The 16,054-nt window shown below is 49.2% G+C and overlaps 1 protein-coding gene across 1 annotated transcript in view; it reads right to left on the reverse strand.

Annotated features, from left to right (window-relative positions):
• ISM1 (isthmin 1) overlaps positions 1 to 8,951 on the reverse strand; it is a 42,686-nt gene extending 33,735 nt beyond the window's left edge. Inside the window, exons 1-2 of the mRNA XM_061989655.1 lie at positions 8,900 to 8,951; positions 4,810 to 5,318 (exon numbers count right to left, since the gene is read on the reverse strand). Of these exons, the coding sequence (XP_061845639.1) occupies positions 4,810 to 5,318; positions 8,900 to 8,951 (561 nt within the window). The remainder of the gene's footprint in view (positions 1 to 4,809; positions 5,319 to 8,899) is intronic.
• Positions 8,952 to 16,054: the final 7,103 nt, after the last annotated feature.

Raw genomic sequence — 16,054 nt, forward strand, 5'->3', positions numbered from 1 at the left:
ATCTCTCCTGGGAGCCACAGACAACAGCAAATGCTCCTCTACTCAGAGAGCAGTCTCACCCCTTCACCCTCGTTTCCCTTTTTATCCTGTGCTTCGGCAGCACACGTAACGCTAATCATCCTTCCTTCCCCCTAGATCTTGGAACAAGCCACAGCCCACTAGCAAAACCACTAAAGAGCACACATAATTCTCTCCCTTGGGAGATGAGAGAATGAACTGCACATGGTCTAAGTCATTCATAAAGCTTAGTGCATAACTAGAAGAACATATGCTGACGGCAAGGGTGAGCTCTAGCTACGAACCAGCGCGGCACAGCCTGCTGAGAACAGGCAGGTTTTACCATCACTGTCAAAAAGCACAAACAGCATCCTCTGTGATGAGCAGCAACCTCATCAAAAGAGATTTTGGCTTTCACAAAAATCAGCCTGCCTTCTTCACCTGCTCTGGAAGTTGTGTAACGTATAAGGGCTTAGTGCTCATCTTAAGTATCTGCTGTACACCCACTTAAAGGCGTCTTCTACAGGCTAAGGACAGGCTGGAAAACACGAATGCAAAACATTGAATTGATGTTTTTTCCAAGCTGATTTAGATGATCAGTTAACTAACCAAACATAAAGCTCCAAAGCTCAAACAAGCTTTAAAAAACTAAACAGCTTGAGTCCTACCTAATCTGAGAACAGCATAAAGCTGGAAATCACCCCTGCGTCTGACTGGAGATCGTTTTGCAATTTGCCTGTATCCAGTACAAGGAGCAGCAGGAACATATCAACCTTAGATAGGCTGAAATGCAGACCAACAAAGGTAACAGCACCGCATTTCTGACCTGCTCATCTTGAGCTAAGGATCTCAGGAGAAAATGAAGAGCACAGCCCTGCAAAGGACTCCTCACAGGGCCTGGAGAGCGACTCTTGTGCAATCGTTCATAAGCAGCAGAATGTGTTTCTTCTGGTACGGCTCAGAGAACATTCCTGACACGCTGTAATCGCTTGCATGTTTGTTTATTGAGGAGGGGGGCAAGGACAGGAGCAAGGAGATTAAAAGTAAAGAGCTGTTTACAGCATTGTGCTCCTTTTCAAACTACGTTCTCTTGCATGACTCCAGCCTAATACACAAGCGCTAAGTTTCGTGCTAATGTAACACTGCTGCAAGCACCACGGTGGAGAATCTGACTTCATGTGCTATAGCATATATTGTTGGTGGCTCTGTTACTACATTTTACAAGGTCATTTTTCTTGGTGTGAGAACACTGTTTTTCTTGGTGTGCAAGACCTGCTATGGAAAAATTACAAGTGATGGGAATAAACTTCTCGATGCAATAGTTTCTCTCCGAATGAAAGCGCAGATTTTAGAGCATCGTAAAGTACCACAAGTCTCTTTCAAAATGTATGTTCCTCATTTTAGAGCTATATAAAAAGATAAAAACATACCTGAGCTGCATTTTTCCATCTCTTAAATATAGCTTTACTTGCTCTTACTCAGAAACAAAAGTTTGCACGTATTTACTTCAGAAGCAGACTCCACAGTAGTTTCTGGATGCTAATGAAATGACACCTAATAGAGTTCTCACCAGAGAAAGAAACCCAACCAGCACATCTCCCCCCATCCCCAATTCTCCTCTTTTTCCTTTGCGAGACATGAAAGGAGAGAAAAAAATCTGAGAAACAAAAGTGATTCTCTCTCCTAACTCCAAACTGCAAGTTACTTTACACCTCCGGTCTGGATTTCCCATTTTGCGTTAGTTGACACTACCACAAGGCAACTCGAACTGCAGCAGAGGCCCAGTGCCTGCTTCTGTGGCAGTGAATCGAGGCAGCCTGGGCCTGCATCTCACCCATCCCAACGAGGATCCGCAGAGTACACCAGGATTTCCTCCTCACTGCTGCTCCGTTACAGCCCGCCACAGCCACACAGCACAATCCCACACATCTGGGAGCTCTGGAGACACGCACAGCACAGGGAAGGACACCAAACGTCACAACAAGAGAGAGGAAGCACTTCAACACTGAAATTCTTTTTCTGGATTTCTTTTGCCTATCAGTCTGATTAATTACAGGAGTTAACGTAACGGAAAGGCCACAAGAATCAAAACCTATCTTCCAAACCCCTTCATCTGAAGGACCCAGGGATGGGAGAAAGAGAAGCTCTTCCTCTCCTACTGAATCAGACTTTGGATGTACACAAGTCTCTATTTTAGACCAACGGTATTTTTCAAGTGCTAAGAATTCCTCCCGAATCTGTTTTCTGTGAAGAACCTCAAAGATGTGCTAAGTTTTGGAGTCTGGGTTGAGTTGTTTTTTTAACTGACACTTCAGATTTTGTTTCAGACGCACAGGACCAAAGTCTGACCACTTTATTTGTGTAAACAGACTGCCAGAGTCCTAAAATACCATACCCTGCACTTGACAAAACAACAGCCAGTTGTTTTCATACAAATTTGCCTTATCAAAACAGATCTAGATAGAAACAGTTGCTGCAAAGGTGACTCTTTCCTGGATCTGCCACACTGTGCACAATAGACTTAGTCAAATGAAACTTCATCAGATGAAACAGTGACTTAATCACTTCTCCCAACCTTTTCTCTCCATATACCCACCAAGACAGAAAAAAACAGTCAGTTTTTTCAGCGTAAGCGATAGCAACCTGAGGGATTTCTATTTGCTTATACCAACTAATGCAGGTTTGGGTGGTTTTGCTTTGCACGTTGATTCTTTACCTGGGAATGCAATGCACTAGGTTTTGCATTTCACTTTGCTGTGTGCCATGAATGATAACAGACAAAGGAACACCAAGATCTGAAGATCTCGGTGCAAACTTGCCACTGGGACATTTGCTGTGCTGCTCTGCATGGAAGCATCTGCCTGTCAGAGCACAGCTTTCTAAAGCAGGTTACAGTATTTTCCAGCAAGCACTAGAATCCATCAAAAGTTATAAAGCAAAGAAGTTGATAGACTTGCATCTGTTTAACTGATTACTCTAATTGATATACCTGCCCTTCCATAATGTCTTGTCCAGACACACTCTCTGAAATACATAACTGCAGAATCAATTCAGTTGGGAAGTACATCAAAATTGCAATTCTAGAAATGGCAAGGCATGATGAAAATGAACTGCTAAAGCTATCCTGATGCTTAAAAGGCACAGAGTTTTACTGAGTTACCTGTAACAAAACAATCACCAGGCAGAACAAAAATCTCAAAGACAACAACCAACAGATCTTCAGGAGACAGACAACTACAGTGATCATGCTCTAGGGTAATTATCTGAAGATGATTTTCCTCGTTTCCCTGACCTTACAACAGTGCTCTAAAAGGAGCTCCTCGGGGAAATGGCATCACCCAGAGTTCCCACTTGCCCAGATGTTTCCCTCATTATCTTACAAGCCTGTCAAGAAAAGGCAAATTCAGGGTTATCCTAATGATAGCAAACACCTCATAAAAAACCTCTCCAAATTTACTTTTCCAAGGAACATCATTTAAAAGGCATTTTAAGTGCCCATGAGGAAAGAAAGCATCATTTATAAAACATTATAACCCGAAATCTTGAAGATATTAAAAAAAACCCCAACCTGCAATGTCAAGCCAGTGATAAAGTTGCAGCTCAAAGAGAGACAGCATTGTGGAGCCTTACCCAAAGCAGGACTCCCACCAAGTTCAACAGGAGGTTTTCAGAGCTAAGAGGACCCGATTCCAGTTTGTGACCTGGATGTTGAGTCTGCAGAGCGGGGTTCCCTCCTGCAGCTAGTGGTTTCACTATACGAACCGCTAGCCAGGGAGTGCCCAGCACAGCCTGCACTCTCCTTCATCTCCTCATGCTTTGTACAAACGTGCTCTGCTGGTGCTGTGATTCTTTCCACAGAGATAAAGACGTTCTCCTAAATGTATAGGGCTAATAAACTGTGCCTTTCCTGACAGTCCTTTGCATAATTTAGCTGTTGATTTTCCTTTAACATCTGGATACAAGGAAAAAAATGTTGATCAGGGTACACGCAACCAACCAGATTGACAAGCTCTGTCTGTGGGGCTGGATGACTTTGCAGCTTTTAACACTGTCTCCAAACACTTTAAACGAATAGCAACACATAATACTGAATAAAAACGAACCACCTGCAAAAATCAGGAAACAAGCATCCTCTGCTTCAGCCAGACATAATTCATCCTTGGCTTCATAGGATCAGAACACGGGAAGAAGGTGACTGGGTCACAAGCCCTGCTCTTCACTGTCACATGCACCTCGCTCAAAGTTTCTTGGTTATTTCAGGATTAGACATCTCCTGTCTCTTGACACCTTCCAAGGCCATCCATGCATTTTTGTTCCCACATTTCCCAATACCACACGGCTAGCTGATGCCCTTCTGCCCTCGGGACTGCTGTGTTCTCACAAGGGAGGCCCTGGCTGGGAGCTGGTGTGTCAGGCTCTGCTGGGCTGCCTCCATCCCTTCATCCCGCACCCACCCCAGGACAGGCGAGCGTCTGTGACTCGCAGCGTGCTGTCCCGACACCTGCAACACGGACTCAAAACCCGGCACGGCGAGCAGCTCTGCTTTTTCGCACCTCTGCCCCCTGGAAGAGCTTAACAGCGAGGAGGAAAGAAGCCACTCTGAGCGCTAGGCAGGGAAAGCCTTCCGAAAGGCGAATCCCCGCGGGCAGCGGCTGCGGAGGGCTGCGGAGGGCGGCCGAGGCAGGTGCAGGGCGCGGGCTCCCGCCGGGCCCGTCCTCCGCGGCGGTCCTCGGGCAGGCAGGTGGCGGCCATCGGCGCGCCGCCGGTCGGGGGCGGGTGTGGAGCGGGGCGGCGGCGCGGAGCGGCACTCACCTGCCGCTGGCTGTGGTTGCCGGCGCCCGGGGGGCCGTGGGGCTCGCCGCCGCCGCGCAGCACGGTGATGTGTAAGGTGAGCAGGAGGAGCCCCAGCAGCAGCAGCAGCTCGGCCGCCAGCCGCACCATCCTCTTGAGCCGGGCGGCTTTAGGGCCCCGCGGCGGCGGCCGTGGAGGAGGCGGAGGCGGAGGAGGAGCCGCGGCGGCCGCCGCCGCCGCTGGGGCCGCCGGCGGCGGCGGCGGAGCGGCCCCGGCCCCAGCCCCCGGGCCGGCCGCGGCGGGCGCTGGACGGGCGGCGGGGGCCGCGCCGCTCTCGGCGTCGGCGGGGCGGGCGGCGGGCGCGGGGCAGCGGTGGCAGCAGCAGCAGCAGCGGGGGCCGCCACACCACGGCGGAGCCACGTCGGGGCGGGACGCCGCGGCGGCGGCGGCGAATATCCCGGCGCTGGCCGGCTGCGGGCGGCAGGTAGCCGCGACGGGGCCGCGGGCCGGCGGCGTCTCTGCGGGCAGCCCTGCAACCCAGAGTCACCGTGGGCCGTCGGACGGAAGAGGGGAGGGGAGGGACGGAGCGGGCGGGCCGAGTCCCCGCCGCCTCGGGGAGCCGCGGGCCGGCGGAGAGCAGCGCGGCTCGGCTGCCGACGGGGAGACGCTGCGAGGACGGGGTGTGTGTGGGGGGCAGCCGGGAGCCTGTATGCGAGTGAGAGGGAGGAGGGAAGGGAAGGCGGCGGGGGGGCGGGGGGGGGGGAGCTGGGGACGACTCTCAGATGGCGGGGAAGCCGGGACGCTCCGAGGGGAGGAGAGAGCTCAGGGCTATCGCCTCCCTCCTCGCGAGGGGATGGGGTGGCCCCCGGAGCAGCTTCCCCCCTCCTCCGCCGTGTCCTCGCCCGCCCCGCGGCTTCTCCCGCTCCACGCCGCCCCGTCCCCCCGCGGCGGGTGTGAAGGAGCGCGGCCGCACCGCGACCCTCGCCTGCGATCCCCTGCCGGCGCACAGCCCTCGACGGGGCGGCTGCGAGTTCCCCGTGGGGAACGAAGGACAGATCGCTGCTTCCCCCCTGACCCCTCTTTCCTCCCTGGCTCGGCGGTGGGGAATAGGGGTGCGGGCGAGGGGCTGCAAGAATGCTTTAGCTGCCTGCCCTCCCTCGGAGCTGGATACCTGGCTCCATCTCTCCTCTCTCTTCCCTCCAGTGGCCCTAGGGCTGGCAGGGGCAGCTCCGCACTCTCTCCTGCCACCCTGCGTGCGTGTTTGTAAGTGGCTGGCTCTCCTCCTGGCTCCTGCTGCTGCTTCCAGACCAACTTTCTCGTCCCCTCGCTCTGTGTCGGGAGAGGTGCGTGTCGGATGCTTTTATACTGCCCTGCCTCCCTCCCCTGCTGTCCTCCCCCCCTCCTCGCTCCCCCCCTTTCCCTTCTCCCTCTCTGCAGCTCCTGCTGCAGGCTAGCATCGCTCCCCCTCTGCCCTGCTCCCCTCCCTCCTCCTCCTGCCGACCTGCAAGCCCTGGTTTGCCTGACACCCACACCCCAGCACCGCTCGCGGCTGCACCTTGCAAAGTGACTGTCCGGCTGTCCGGCAGAGACGAGGCTGTGCTGAAGCGTCACGTTCCCTTCGGCTGCTCCATGCATGCCCGGGAGGGCACAGGGCTCGGGAAGACTTGGGTTGCTGGGGTTTTACCCTCCTCGCCGTGGTTTCCCCTCCTTTTGGTTTGGTGGCTGCCTAAGTACACTGGAAAAATCTTTCTCTGTCAGATGGGAGGCCTCTGAATTTGAAAACGGGTGGAAATGACAGTTGGAATCTCACTTGCTCTGTCGGTACCTTTGCATCCAGTCCGTCAGGGCTGAAGCTCTTTGAGTGCTGCAGATGCAGCCCAGTGTAACAAGAACAACTGCACTCAGATAAACTTGAAATGTAAATAAAGTCACCTGACAAATAAAGGGGAGTTTTGAAATCTTCATCGATGAGAATGTTACGTGTAAAAAGGTGGATTGGAGCGCCAAGGGCCTGGCTGAGTGTGTGACGGCTGGGAGGCTGCATCAGGATCCAAACTGGGGAAAAAGCATTTCCCCATCTGAACTGTTTTCAGTCTGAGACCAAGGTGCTCAGTAGGGTTCCTGCAAGGCGGAGGTGAGATGTGCAGTGCCCGTGGCAGCCTCTGTCTGCGGCGTGCCAGCCGGGGAAGGTGGCAGGGTTGAGGTGAGAGGAGAGTCAGAGCTCGTGGGAGGTTTCTTGCAGCTCTTGGCGCATCTGAAGGCTGTGGTCACGAATGAGTCAGAAGGATGTCTTGTACCCTTCCAGTCAGAGAGGTTTCCCTTCCAGTGATAACCAGTCCATGATTAACCATCAGTCAGGAATACGGTTAAAATAATTGCCTTTGGAGTGTCACTGAAGATGGGATCAAAAGCCACAAAACCAAACCCTTCGGGTTTGAGGATTTTCAAACATGTTCTGTGAGCACTGCAGTAGGAACCATGGGCACAGAGGATGGTGCAGGGTAGGGGCTCCCATGAGGCTGCCCTGAGTGAGGTACAAACTCCTTGTCTCTCCCAGTCCCTCGTTGATGAGCACTCGACACCGCACTGATGCTCTTGCTTCTGCAGCACATCACACAGAGCTCCTCAATGTTACAGAAAGCCATAACAGCCTGTGGGACCCTCATGTGGTTTGTAAAAAATGTCCTGTTTTTTAACCCAAACATTCCTTGGGCAAATGAAAATACTGAGGAGATAAAAACACTGACGTGCTTCAGCTGTCATGGCATGGGCTGGGCTCCCCTGTGCCATCACTGTGGCCCCCACGTAACACACCAAATCAGGCAGGACTGGGGAGATGGGCACCAAAGGGGCAGCAGAACCAGCCTCTAGGCTTACCAAGGACTGACCTTACCTAGTGGCTGTCAGTGGATCCTGGCTGGTGAAGGAAAGTGGAAACTTGGCACGTGAGTTCTGAATTGCAGAGCTTCATAGTACAAATGGACAGCCAGAGCGAGACTGAAGGCCGTAATGCAAAACAGTCCAAGTGACAGCCTGGTGAAAAACACACACATGGGTCTGCCGCTGAGCTCTGGGTAATGTAAGTTCTCTCTCGCCTTATGAAAGAGACTGAACCAAAAGACATCTTTAATCCAGATGAGACGGGCCCATACTGATGCGCGTTTCCTCCCGGGACGTTAAGTTTTATGCATTAAGCTGTTGTGCAAAGAACAGGGAGAGACACAGCAATGCAGCGAGGGGATGGCAGCAAGAAACGCCTCTTCCCACTTGAAAAAGGCAGTGAGAAGCAGCACTGGGGTAGGGAGAGGAGAGTGTGCACGTGGGTGCTGTAGGTGCCAGTTTAAATTCACAGACACTGTTAAATCAGCTGATGGCTTCACCGATGAACCCAGGCAGATGAATCACAACCTGTAGGGGAGATGCACCTCAAAGCAAAGGGAGAAGCTCTCTTTTCCCAGGTGGGTGAACACTTGCTCTGGCAGCTGTCACCTAGTCCCTGGGAAGTGAAGTCAGGGTTTGCCTGGAAGAGGAGGTGCACTGGTAGCTTCAGGGGGATGCTGCTCCCATTGGCAAGTGGGCCTGGCAGTGGTGCTGGGGTAAGGGAGGCGTGTTCCTTTGATAACTCCTTCCCTGTGAAGATTCACAGCTCACACCTCACCCCTCCAGCCCTAGTTTTTGACTTCTCTTCCCTCTGGCAGTAAAGACAGACTCAGCTTCTGTGCACTCTCAGCCCCTTGCCAGTTCCAGGGGAAACACACTGAGCCCAGGCTTTTCAAAACAGGGTTAAAATCCACATTTCATGCAGTATTTGTGATACAAGCAGCACACTGTAGCATAGGTAGCATAGCTCAGCTGTGTTAGGAGTCAGGAAGCTGTGGTACCTCATTGTCTGATGCTGGGCCTCTGTCATGCCCTGCAGATCCTGCATTCCTCACTGCACAGCTTCGTGAGGGAGAGGTGCTTCAGAGGTCTGTTGGCACCAGTCACGGTGCAGCCAGATCAAAGGCCTCAGTCTCCCTTACATCAACCTGTCAACAAAACCACACAACAGTTGTCCATGGCCTCTGTGCCACCTTCAGTGCTCAAGGCCAAGAATTTGCTGTGTCCTCACCGTCAGGTGAGTTTCCATCTCCTGAGGTGTTTCCATCTCCTGCCGTGGCCATCGCAGCTGACCACCCCACGTGCCATCCACTGCACCTTCTGTGGCCAACCTCACTGCCTTGCTGTGCAGGCACCTGCTCTTGGGTGCTGTGAGTCCTGAAAAACAAAATATAGCTTAACTGAGACACAGCACTTTGCAGGTTTGGGATGGCTCTGCTGACTGGAATGTTCACCAATGAACATTCAATGAATGGCTGTTGTTCACCAGTCGGTCCCGGTAAGTGTGAAAAATCTTCATTTTGGACAGTGCCACTGGGTGACATCCTTCAGGGTCAGCATGAGAATTGATGGATGAGAGGGGAGAAAAAAATACAGCATGGTGTAGTGTAACACAGCATAGCCACTTTATATGCTTTATCTCAGAAGTGAAGAGGACACAGAGGTGGGAGCACCACTGCATTTTATGTCAGAGCATCATGGCTCACTTGGACCCCGCATCCTGGTCATCCCAGTAGAGGTAAAAAGATACTGGTGCTTATCTCCTTATTCCTTTACTCTTTTACTGTCAATCCTGGTACTGCCCCAGGACCGTGGAGGCATCCTGTCTGTAAGACCAAAAGCTTTTCAAGAAGAGCATAGCTGGTAGAGCCCCATCTGCCCTCTTCAGCTCACTCCTGCTCGTGCCCACTCCTGGGATGCTGTTGTTTTATCTTTAAGCCCGGGGGTTGCGTTACAATTATCTGGGATGAAAACCTGGCTCCACTGAAGTCGCTGGCAAAGCTCCCATTGACTTCAGAGGAGCCAGGATTTCACCCTAAGACGCTTTGTAGATTATTGGTGAATGGAAAGCATACGTCTGGCTTCTCGAGGGTTATTATTGTTGGTGGTGACCTCTGCTCTGGTGCAGCATTGCGCAAGGCTGGCTTGAGACAGATGGCTAAAGCTTTCCCTGCCTCTGCCCCTGCTTCCTCACAGGGGCTTTGCTTTACAGCTCATCATCTTGGATGCTGCTTATCAAGGAATACCTTCCCGTCGCCTGCCGGTGGAATTTAATGCCTGTTTGCCCACATTCCCCTTCCCCCAACGCCAGCAGATCAGCAGATAGGAGACAGAATGGCTGATTAGCTCCTAGCTCCAACCTCTTAGCTATAAGCTGCAAATGCACACACAAGGGTCTTCTCTTAAAAAAACACCAAACCACAAAAAAAGGAAAAAAGGAATAACGTTCCCCTGCAGGCAACCCAGGTCTTTCTGTGATGCATGGCTCCCTTATCCCAATAAATTACAACTTGAATAGTAACCGCTCTCTTTTTAAAAGGACTGATTAGCTTTGACTTCTCCATTTCCCTGCTTCTCCCAGACCCCTGCTCTCCTTCCCTCCCACCTAAATATTTTGCCACCAGCTGGGCCTAATGCCTGGGTCCAGAATAGAGTGGAAATTCAGCAAGCCACTTTCTTAAAGCTCAAAGTGAAAGAGGAAACGTAATGAGTGGTCTGAATGATGGAATATGGGGATGGACAAAACAGTCCATCCCAGTTTCCCACCTGGTGGTGATTCTTTTTCAATGCCACATTCTGTTTTCACTTTTCAATGTGCTGCACGTTTTTGTACTGATGATGTGCAACTGCACTGTAGCATTTGCCAAGATGTGGCAGAATGAGGCTGTGGGAATCAGCACCATGGGCAACCTTTTTCAAACATGCCCAAAGAGCCTGAATTCTGCTGACTTTCACACGAGCTTGCCAAAAGGCAATTTTTGCCTCCTTAGAGAAATACAGTAAAACCAGCAAAGCCCTTTCCTCTGAACATGGTTTTATCGCTGCAGAAGTGCCTGGGTTGGTTTAGCAGAGAGAAGGGCTGCAAATGGAGTAAAGGCTCAGACACCTGATTGAGTTACCTTGGTTCAGCGAGCTGCAGCCCATCAGCTGAGGCGAGCGCTTTCCTGGTGGTTTTTCTGGCTGCAGTGCCAGCCATGTGGCAAAGCCCAGAGCAGGGAGGCAGCCTCACGTTTTGGCAGCAGTAAGCCATTAAATTGGCTCATCCATTAAAGTGGCTCAGCCAAAATTATCATTAAATTTACATCATTTCATATAATAATGAATGATGTGGCAGCTCACCCTGTGTGTATCAACGCAGGCTGGCTGTGGGGACTGCAGAGAAGGAGCTTTACAGGAACACAGCCAGTGGGAGCTGAGAGCAGAGCAAGGAGGTGGCCCTGGCCCAGCTGATGGATGAATAAGTTGTAAATCACTGTAAAGAGGTTGTGTGACTGAGGCTTGAACTGGCTGATCGCTTCTGACCAGCCTCGTCCCACGTTCAGCAGCAGAGCACGACGAGCAGCCATTGTGATAGCTAAAGAAATAAAGAAATCAGAGATAACCAGAGCAATTCACTTATGGGTTTCAACCCTTCACTTCCCCAGGGAAAATATCACATTACTGGCTTGCAATTGGCTTTTTTTGTTTTTTTTTTTTCCAGGGCTACTTTTGTGACTCTGGAGATCAGGAACTTAATTAAAAAGCAAAGAATCAGAAAGTCATCTGAGTGGCTGAAGGACAGCTTAACAGCAGAAAGGAAAGGAGAATTTCACAGCAAATGCTCTGATGGTGAGTGAGATGAAGGGCTGACTATGTCCTAAAGAAAACACAGCTTATTTCGTGAAGATTTCTGTCACCTGGCTTCACTTGGGTGACTTAACACTGCGGGAGCACAGCCTGCATCAGGCAACTCAGGCTCCTGCTAGCAGCAAAGCTGCATTCTCACATTAAAGAATCTCCCTAGTCTATTTGTGCCTCTTGGATAGGGGCTTCAGGAGTTTGATTTTATTATCCTAACTGAATCAGTTCCTCTGAACCAATGCTCTCATTTTCCAGTATCTTTGTGCAGTGCTTTGTCAAGTCAAAATCATGCCACATCAATGAATCATTTGCTTTTGAACCCTGCATATTCCAATGCCTGCAACACTAGAGTGCTGTATTTACACTGAAGTTTCTCAGGTTAGTTTTGAGCCAGAGCTTTAGGAGCCAAATAGCATTAGTGATAAATATCCTCTTCTTTTTTGTGATGGAATCTCTAGCAAATGTTTCCAGATAAATACTCCCCACTGTGTAGAGAAGCAAGGGGAAAAATGCCACAGTCCTGTTCGTACAGAGGGACTTTGTTTAACAAAGGTGGCAGAAACATGGAGTGAGGGCAGGTTTTTTTCCCTTCCATGCACCTCTTTCTCTGAGGCCCATTGGTACCCCAAATCTGAGCCTGATGACAAATGCTGTATTCCCTGTAGAGATGTCTGAATGTTCTGCAACAGACTTTCAAAACAGACATGTTTGCTGAGATGCAGGAAAAAAAAAGCTGTTATGGGAAGTAAATCTCTTCTGTAGGGACTGTGACAACATGCTCAGTGAAGGCAGATCTGTTACACAGCCATCTGGCATGCTGTAAGGAAACAGCAGGAATAGGCTCCTAGTTATTGCTGCAGGTGAAGAAATCATTTAAACTAGCACATGTGTCCTCTTAATGTTTTTTATTAAGTTGCTGAGGTGTCAAATTAATCTCTGCTGGACTGAGGATGGGCACTTGCATCAGATGCACCTTCCATCAGTGTTGAAGTGCAGGCTGGTTTTTGTGTCCTCCCTTAGTGAAGCTTTTAACATAGTGGTGCCCATGTTTGCAATACTCCAGCACCTACAGTGATAATTATAATACCCAACAGTGACAAACTCCCAGCTAGACTGGGATAATTGGAAATGTGCCTTTAAAGGAGGATGAGATTATGTCAAATCAAGCAATGCATAAAGGAAACCAAGATCTGGAGTGTTTCATTCTAAGAAAAACATTCTCTGCTACCCAACTTTGAGTGTACTGTCTGGCAAACAAACGTGCTGGTGCTCTCAAGGGTAGAAACAGCTTCACCTACTGTCCATGGTTGGATGGTGAAAGTCCCAGTGGATCTGGATGAGATGGTCAGAGCACAGAGATAAGCTGCCCAGAGTGTTTACAGCAGACCTGATGCCTGGTGTGTGCCAGTGAAGAGGGGGGAAAGAGCACAGCCACCCACCAGTGCCTGGGGAAATCCCAGGAACATCTCTCCTGGTCTGCCAGAGGCAGAGTTTTGGAGAAAACACTGTGGTCAGCCAGAGACACAGGGCTGGGCTGGCTGGAGGGCCCTCTTTACATGACTATGGTGGGTACTCAGCACTACACAACAGAGGAGTAGCGTGGGAAGAACCATTTGAACGTGCAACACTTTGGTACATGTGACTGAGGAAATCACTGAAGATCAAGGAACGTGTTTATTCAAGGCAGCTGACATGTCTGTAGCAGATTTTGGCTCCTCTAGCCCCCTGAATGCAACAGCAAGCAAAATGGCATGGAAAAAGCAATACCTGGAGCTCCACCTTGCTTGCCTCAGACAGTTATTTGCTGCTGATCAACAGCCAAGATTTTTCCTCTCTATTTGATAAAATCCTTGTGCAATGAGAAATGGCTTCAGGAGGTGGTGCCACCCTTCACACTTACAAAAAAGGGGCAAGTGCCACTGAATAACAACACAGCCCCATCTGATGGAGCTGGCTGCAAACACTGTTCATTTCATGCAGTTAGCTCACGTAACAGCTTATACATTTCCAATCGATTTTCTTCCACTTAATGTCATTCTCTTAAGACATGGGATGTGTGGGCTTCTTGTTGCTACTGAAGCTTGGGGGGGGGTGGTGTTTTTCTGGGTAGTCCACCAGTCTGATTGAATGCCATGGCATTTGGGACAGCCTCTTGCAGTTTTAATTGCAGAGTGGCCTCTTCACAAGGTTAAAAACTCTGCGGCTGTCTCTAGCACTACATCCACAGAGCAGGTGGTTGATAAGATTATTGGCTCAAGAAAATAGGAAACTTGTGGCTGGGCCCACTATGAAAGGAAATTCTTTTCAATGATTTACAAATAAATGAACTTCAGTGCAGGCAGGATCAGCCCCTTACGTACCAAGAGTCTTTTTACTGTATATGGAGACAGCAGAGAGATCTTTTTTAAACAAGAAACAACTTGAAAGAGAATGAGAAATGGAGGGGGGGGGGGGAGGGGAAAGGCAAATTAACCCTTTTTTGACTTCTGGTACTTAACCCCAAGTAGCTTTTTAGTCGATCCCTGGAGGAGTTTGTCTGTAAAATACTACAGTTTACAATGAGTTTAACTAAGTGATGTTGGCTTTTCAACCACAGACAGACAGCAAAAGATCCAATTGACACCTGCTTCAGACAACAAATGGGACACCAAAGATGCAACTCATTTCAAAGGGCCTATTTGTTTGTCTCTTGTCATGGATTAGTCCAGGGGACCACTATTTCAGGATGGATTCTGCTTCCATTCCAGTCAATGGAAAAAAAGCCTCTTTGTGTGAATAATGCAAAACTGGCCCTTGGTGAGGAAACAAGTTGGTTTTACTGAAGTTTTACTGACAATTCTGTAATAAGTGAGGATATAGTACTTCTGAAATGCTTGATTTGCAAGCCAGATGTTTGAAATATGAATATTCACACTTGCAGAACTTTAAACAGACCCATGAAAGTTTACTGAAAAGCAATGGGGAATACAAGAATTTTTTTGAGAATGCAAAGCACCACAGTGCTTCTTAAAAATAGATTTTCATTTCTTTGACTCGAGTCTAACTCAATTGAGAAAATTCTTCCTGTCTCAAGCAATTTCTGTGTGTGTGCCTAAGAACAGAGACAAATTGCTGAAATGATGCTTTTCAGAAATTTCAACCAAATGAAAAAAAGAAATACTACCTCACTGCCAGCAGTTTCACTAAAGGACAGAAAGAGATGCTGAGGGAAATACTCCAAACCATCAATATGCCTAAACAAGCTCCCTGCACACAAACTGTCACAGGGCTCCCTAAACACGTGCACACCTTTGTGCTCTCTGTTTTGGGCTGGGCAGTTGTGCTCCCTGGGTGTGGGTGAGGCTCTGAGCAGCTCGGCTGCAACCCGGCTCTGCCTGCCCAAAGGAAAGGAAGAAAAGCCTGATGTGAACATTCTGGCAGCTCTTTGTTTCAAGGAGAACAGAACTTTGTCTGCTGTTTGCTGCTGTTTGATTTTTCATGGGAGTGCTGGTGGATGGGGTTTCCCAATCCTTGCCCCTGCCAAACAGCAAGGCAGGTTGTGTCCTCACATACCTGCCTCTAAGCCCCTGAAGTTGCACCAAGTTTGCTCCACACATGAGCTTTTGCCTGTGTATTTAATCACTGGTGGAGGCTGTGGTAGTTAGAGCTTTCTGCTCTTATGGTTAATCTCACAATCATTTCTTTTTCCTTAAAGCCTTCAAAGTTCAAGCTATGCAAATGTATTAAATTAGTGGGATATTTTTTAAACCTGGAGTTCTCATGCTGACATACAAAGAGGAAATAATTAAGTCAAAAAGGCTGCAAAGCAGAAGACAAACTCCAACAAGTGCAGGTTTTAACTCCCAGCTCCTTCGCTCCCAGCACTTGTAGCCAGCAGTGCTGGCAGGCCTGCTTCAAATTGCCTTAAAAGCTGCAGTTGGGAGCCTTGCCCACGGTGGCACTTGCCACCTCAGAGAACCTGTAGTTTGACAGCCACTACTGTCAGATGAGGCTCTTCTAATTTGAAAACTTATATACTTAAACACTGGGATGCAACTGCCCCCTCTCTGCAGGCAGAGACAATGCAAACAACTCTTGTTCCAACCTGCAGGAATCATCTCAGCATGAAGCATCTTTTGCTGTTAACGTCCCCTCCATTAGGGCTTTCCTTAATTTAACAGCTTCAATTAAAAACAAATCACCCACCTTAACTGAAATAGATATGTGTACAATAGATACAGGATATAAAAGACTGCAAGGCTTGGACATTCCTTGCTGATAATACAGTTTGTGATATTAGATCTGAAGAGATCAGTTGGATGTTTGTGAAAGTAAAAGCTGTTGAATGTTGTTGCATTAGATGACAAAAATGTTAGCAATAGTTGAGGGTGCTGAGCCTGAACCCCACACCAGGAATCCCAAGCAAACTCACTTATGTTATATGATTGCCTGATAAACTAATTTAAACTGGATGGCATTTAGCTTCTTAGGGGGAAGAAATTAATGTGTGAATGTTTACATTGCTCTGTTTGTCTCCTTCTGAACATCAAGGCTGCAATATCTTTTC

The sequence above is a fragment of the Colius striatus genome, chromosome 2, assembly GCF_028858725.1.
Source record: "Colius striatus isolate bColStr4 chromosome 2, bColStr4.1.hap1, whole genome shotgun sequence".
NCBI lineage: Eukaryota > Metazoa > Chordata > Aves > Coliiformes > Coliidae > Colius > Colius striatus.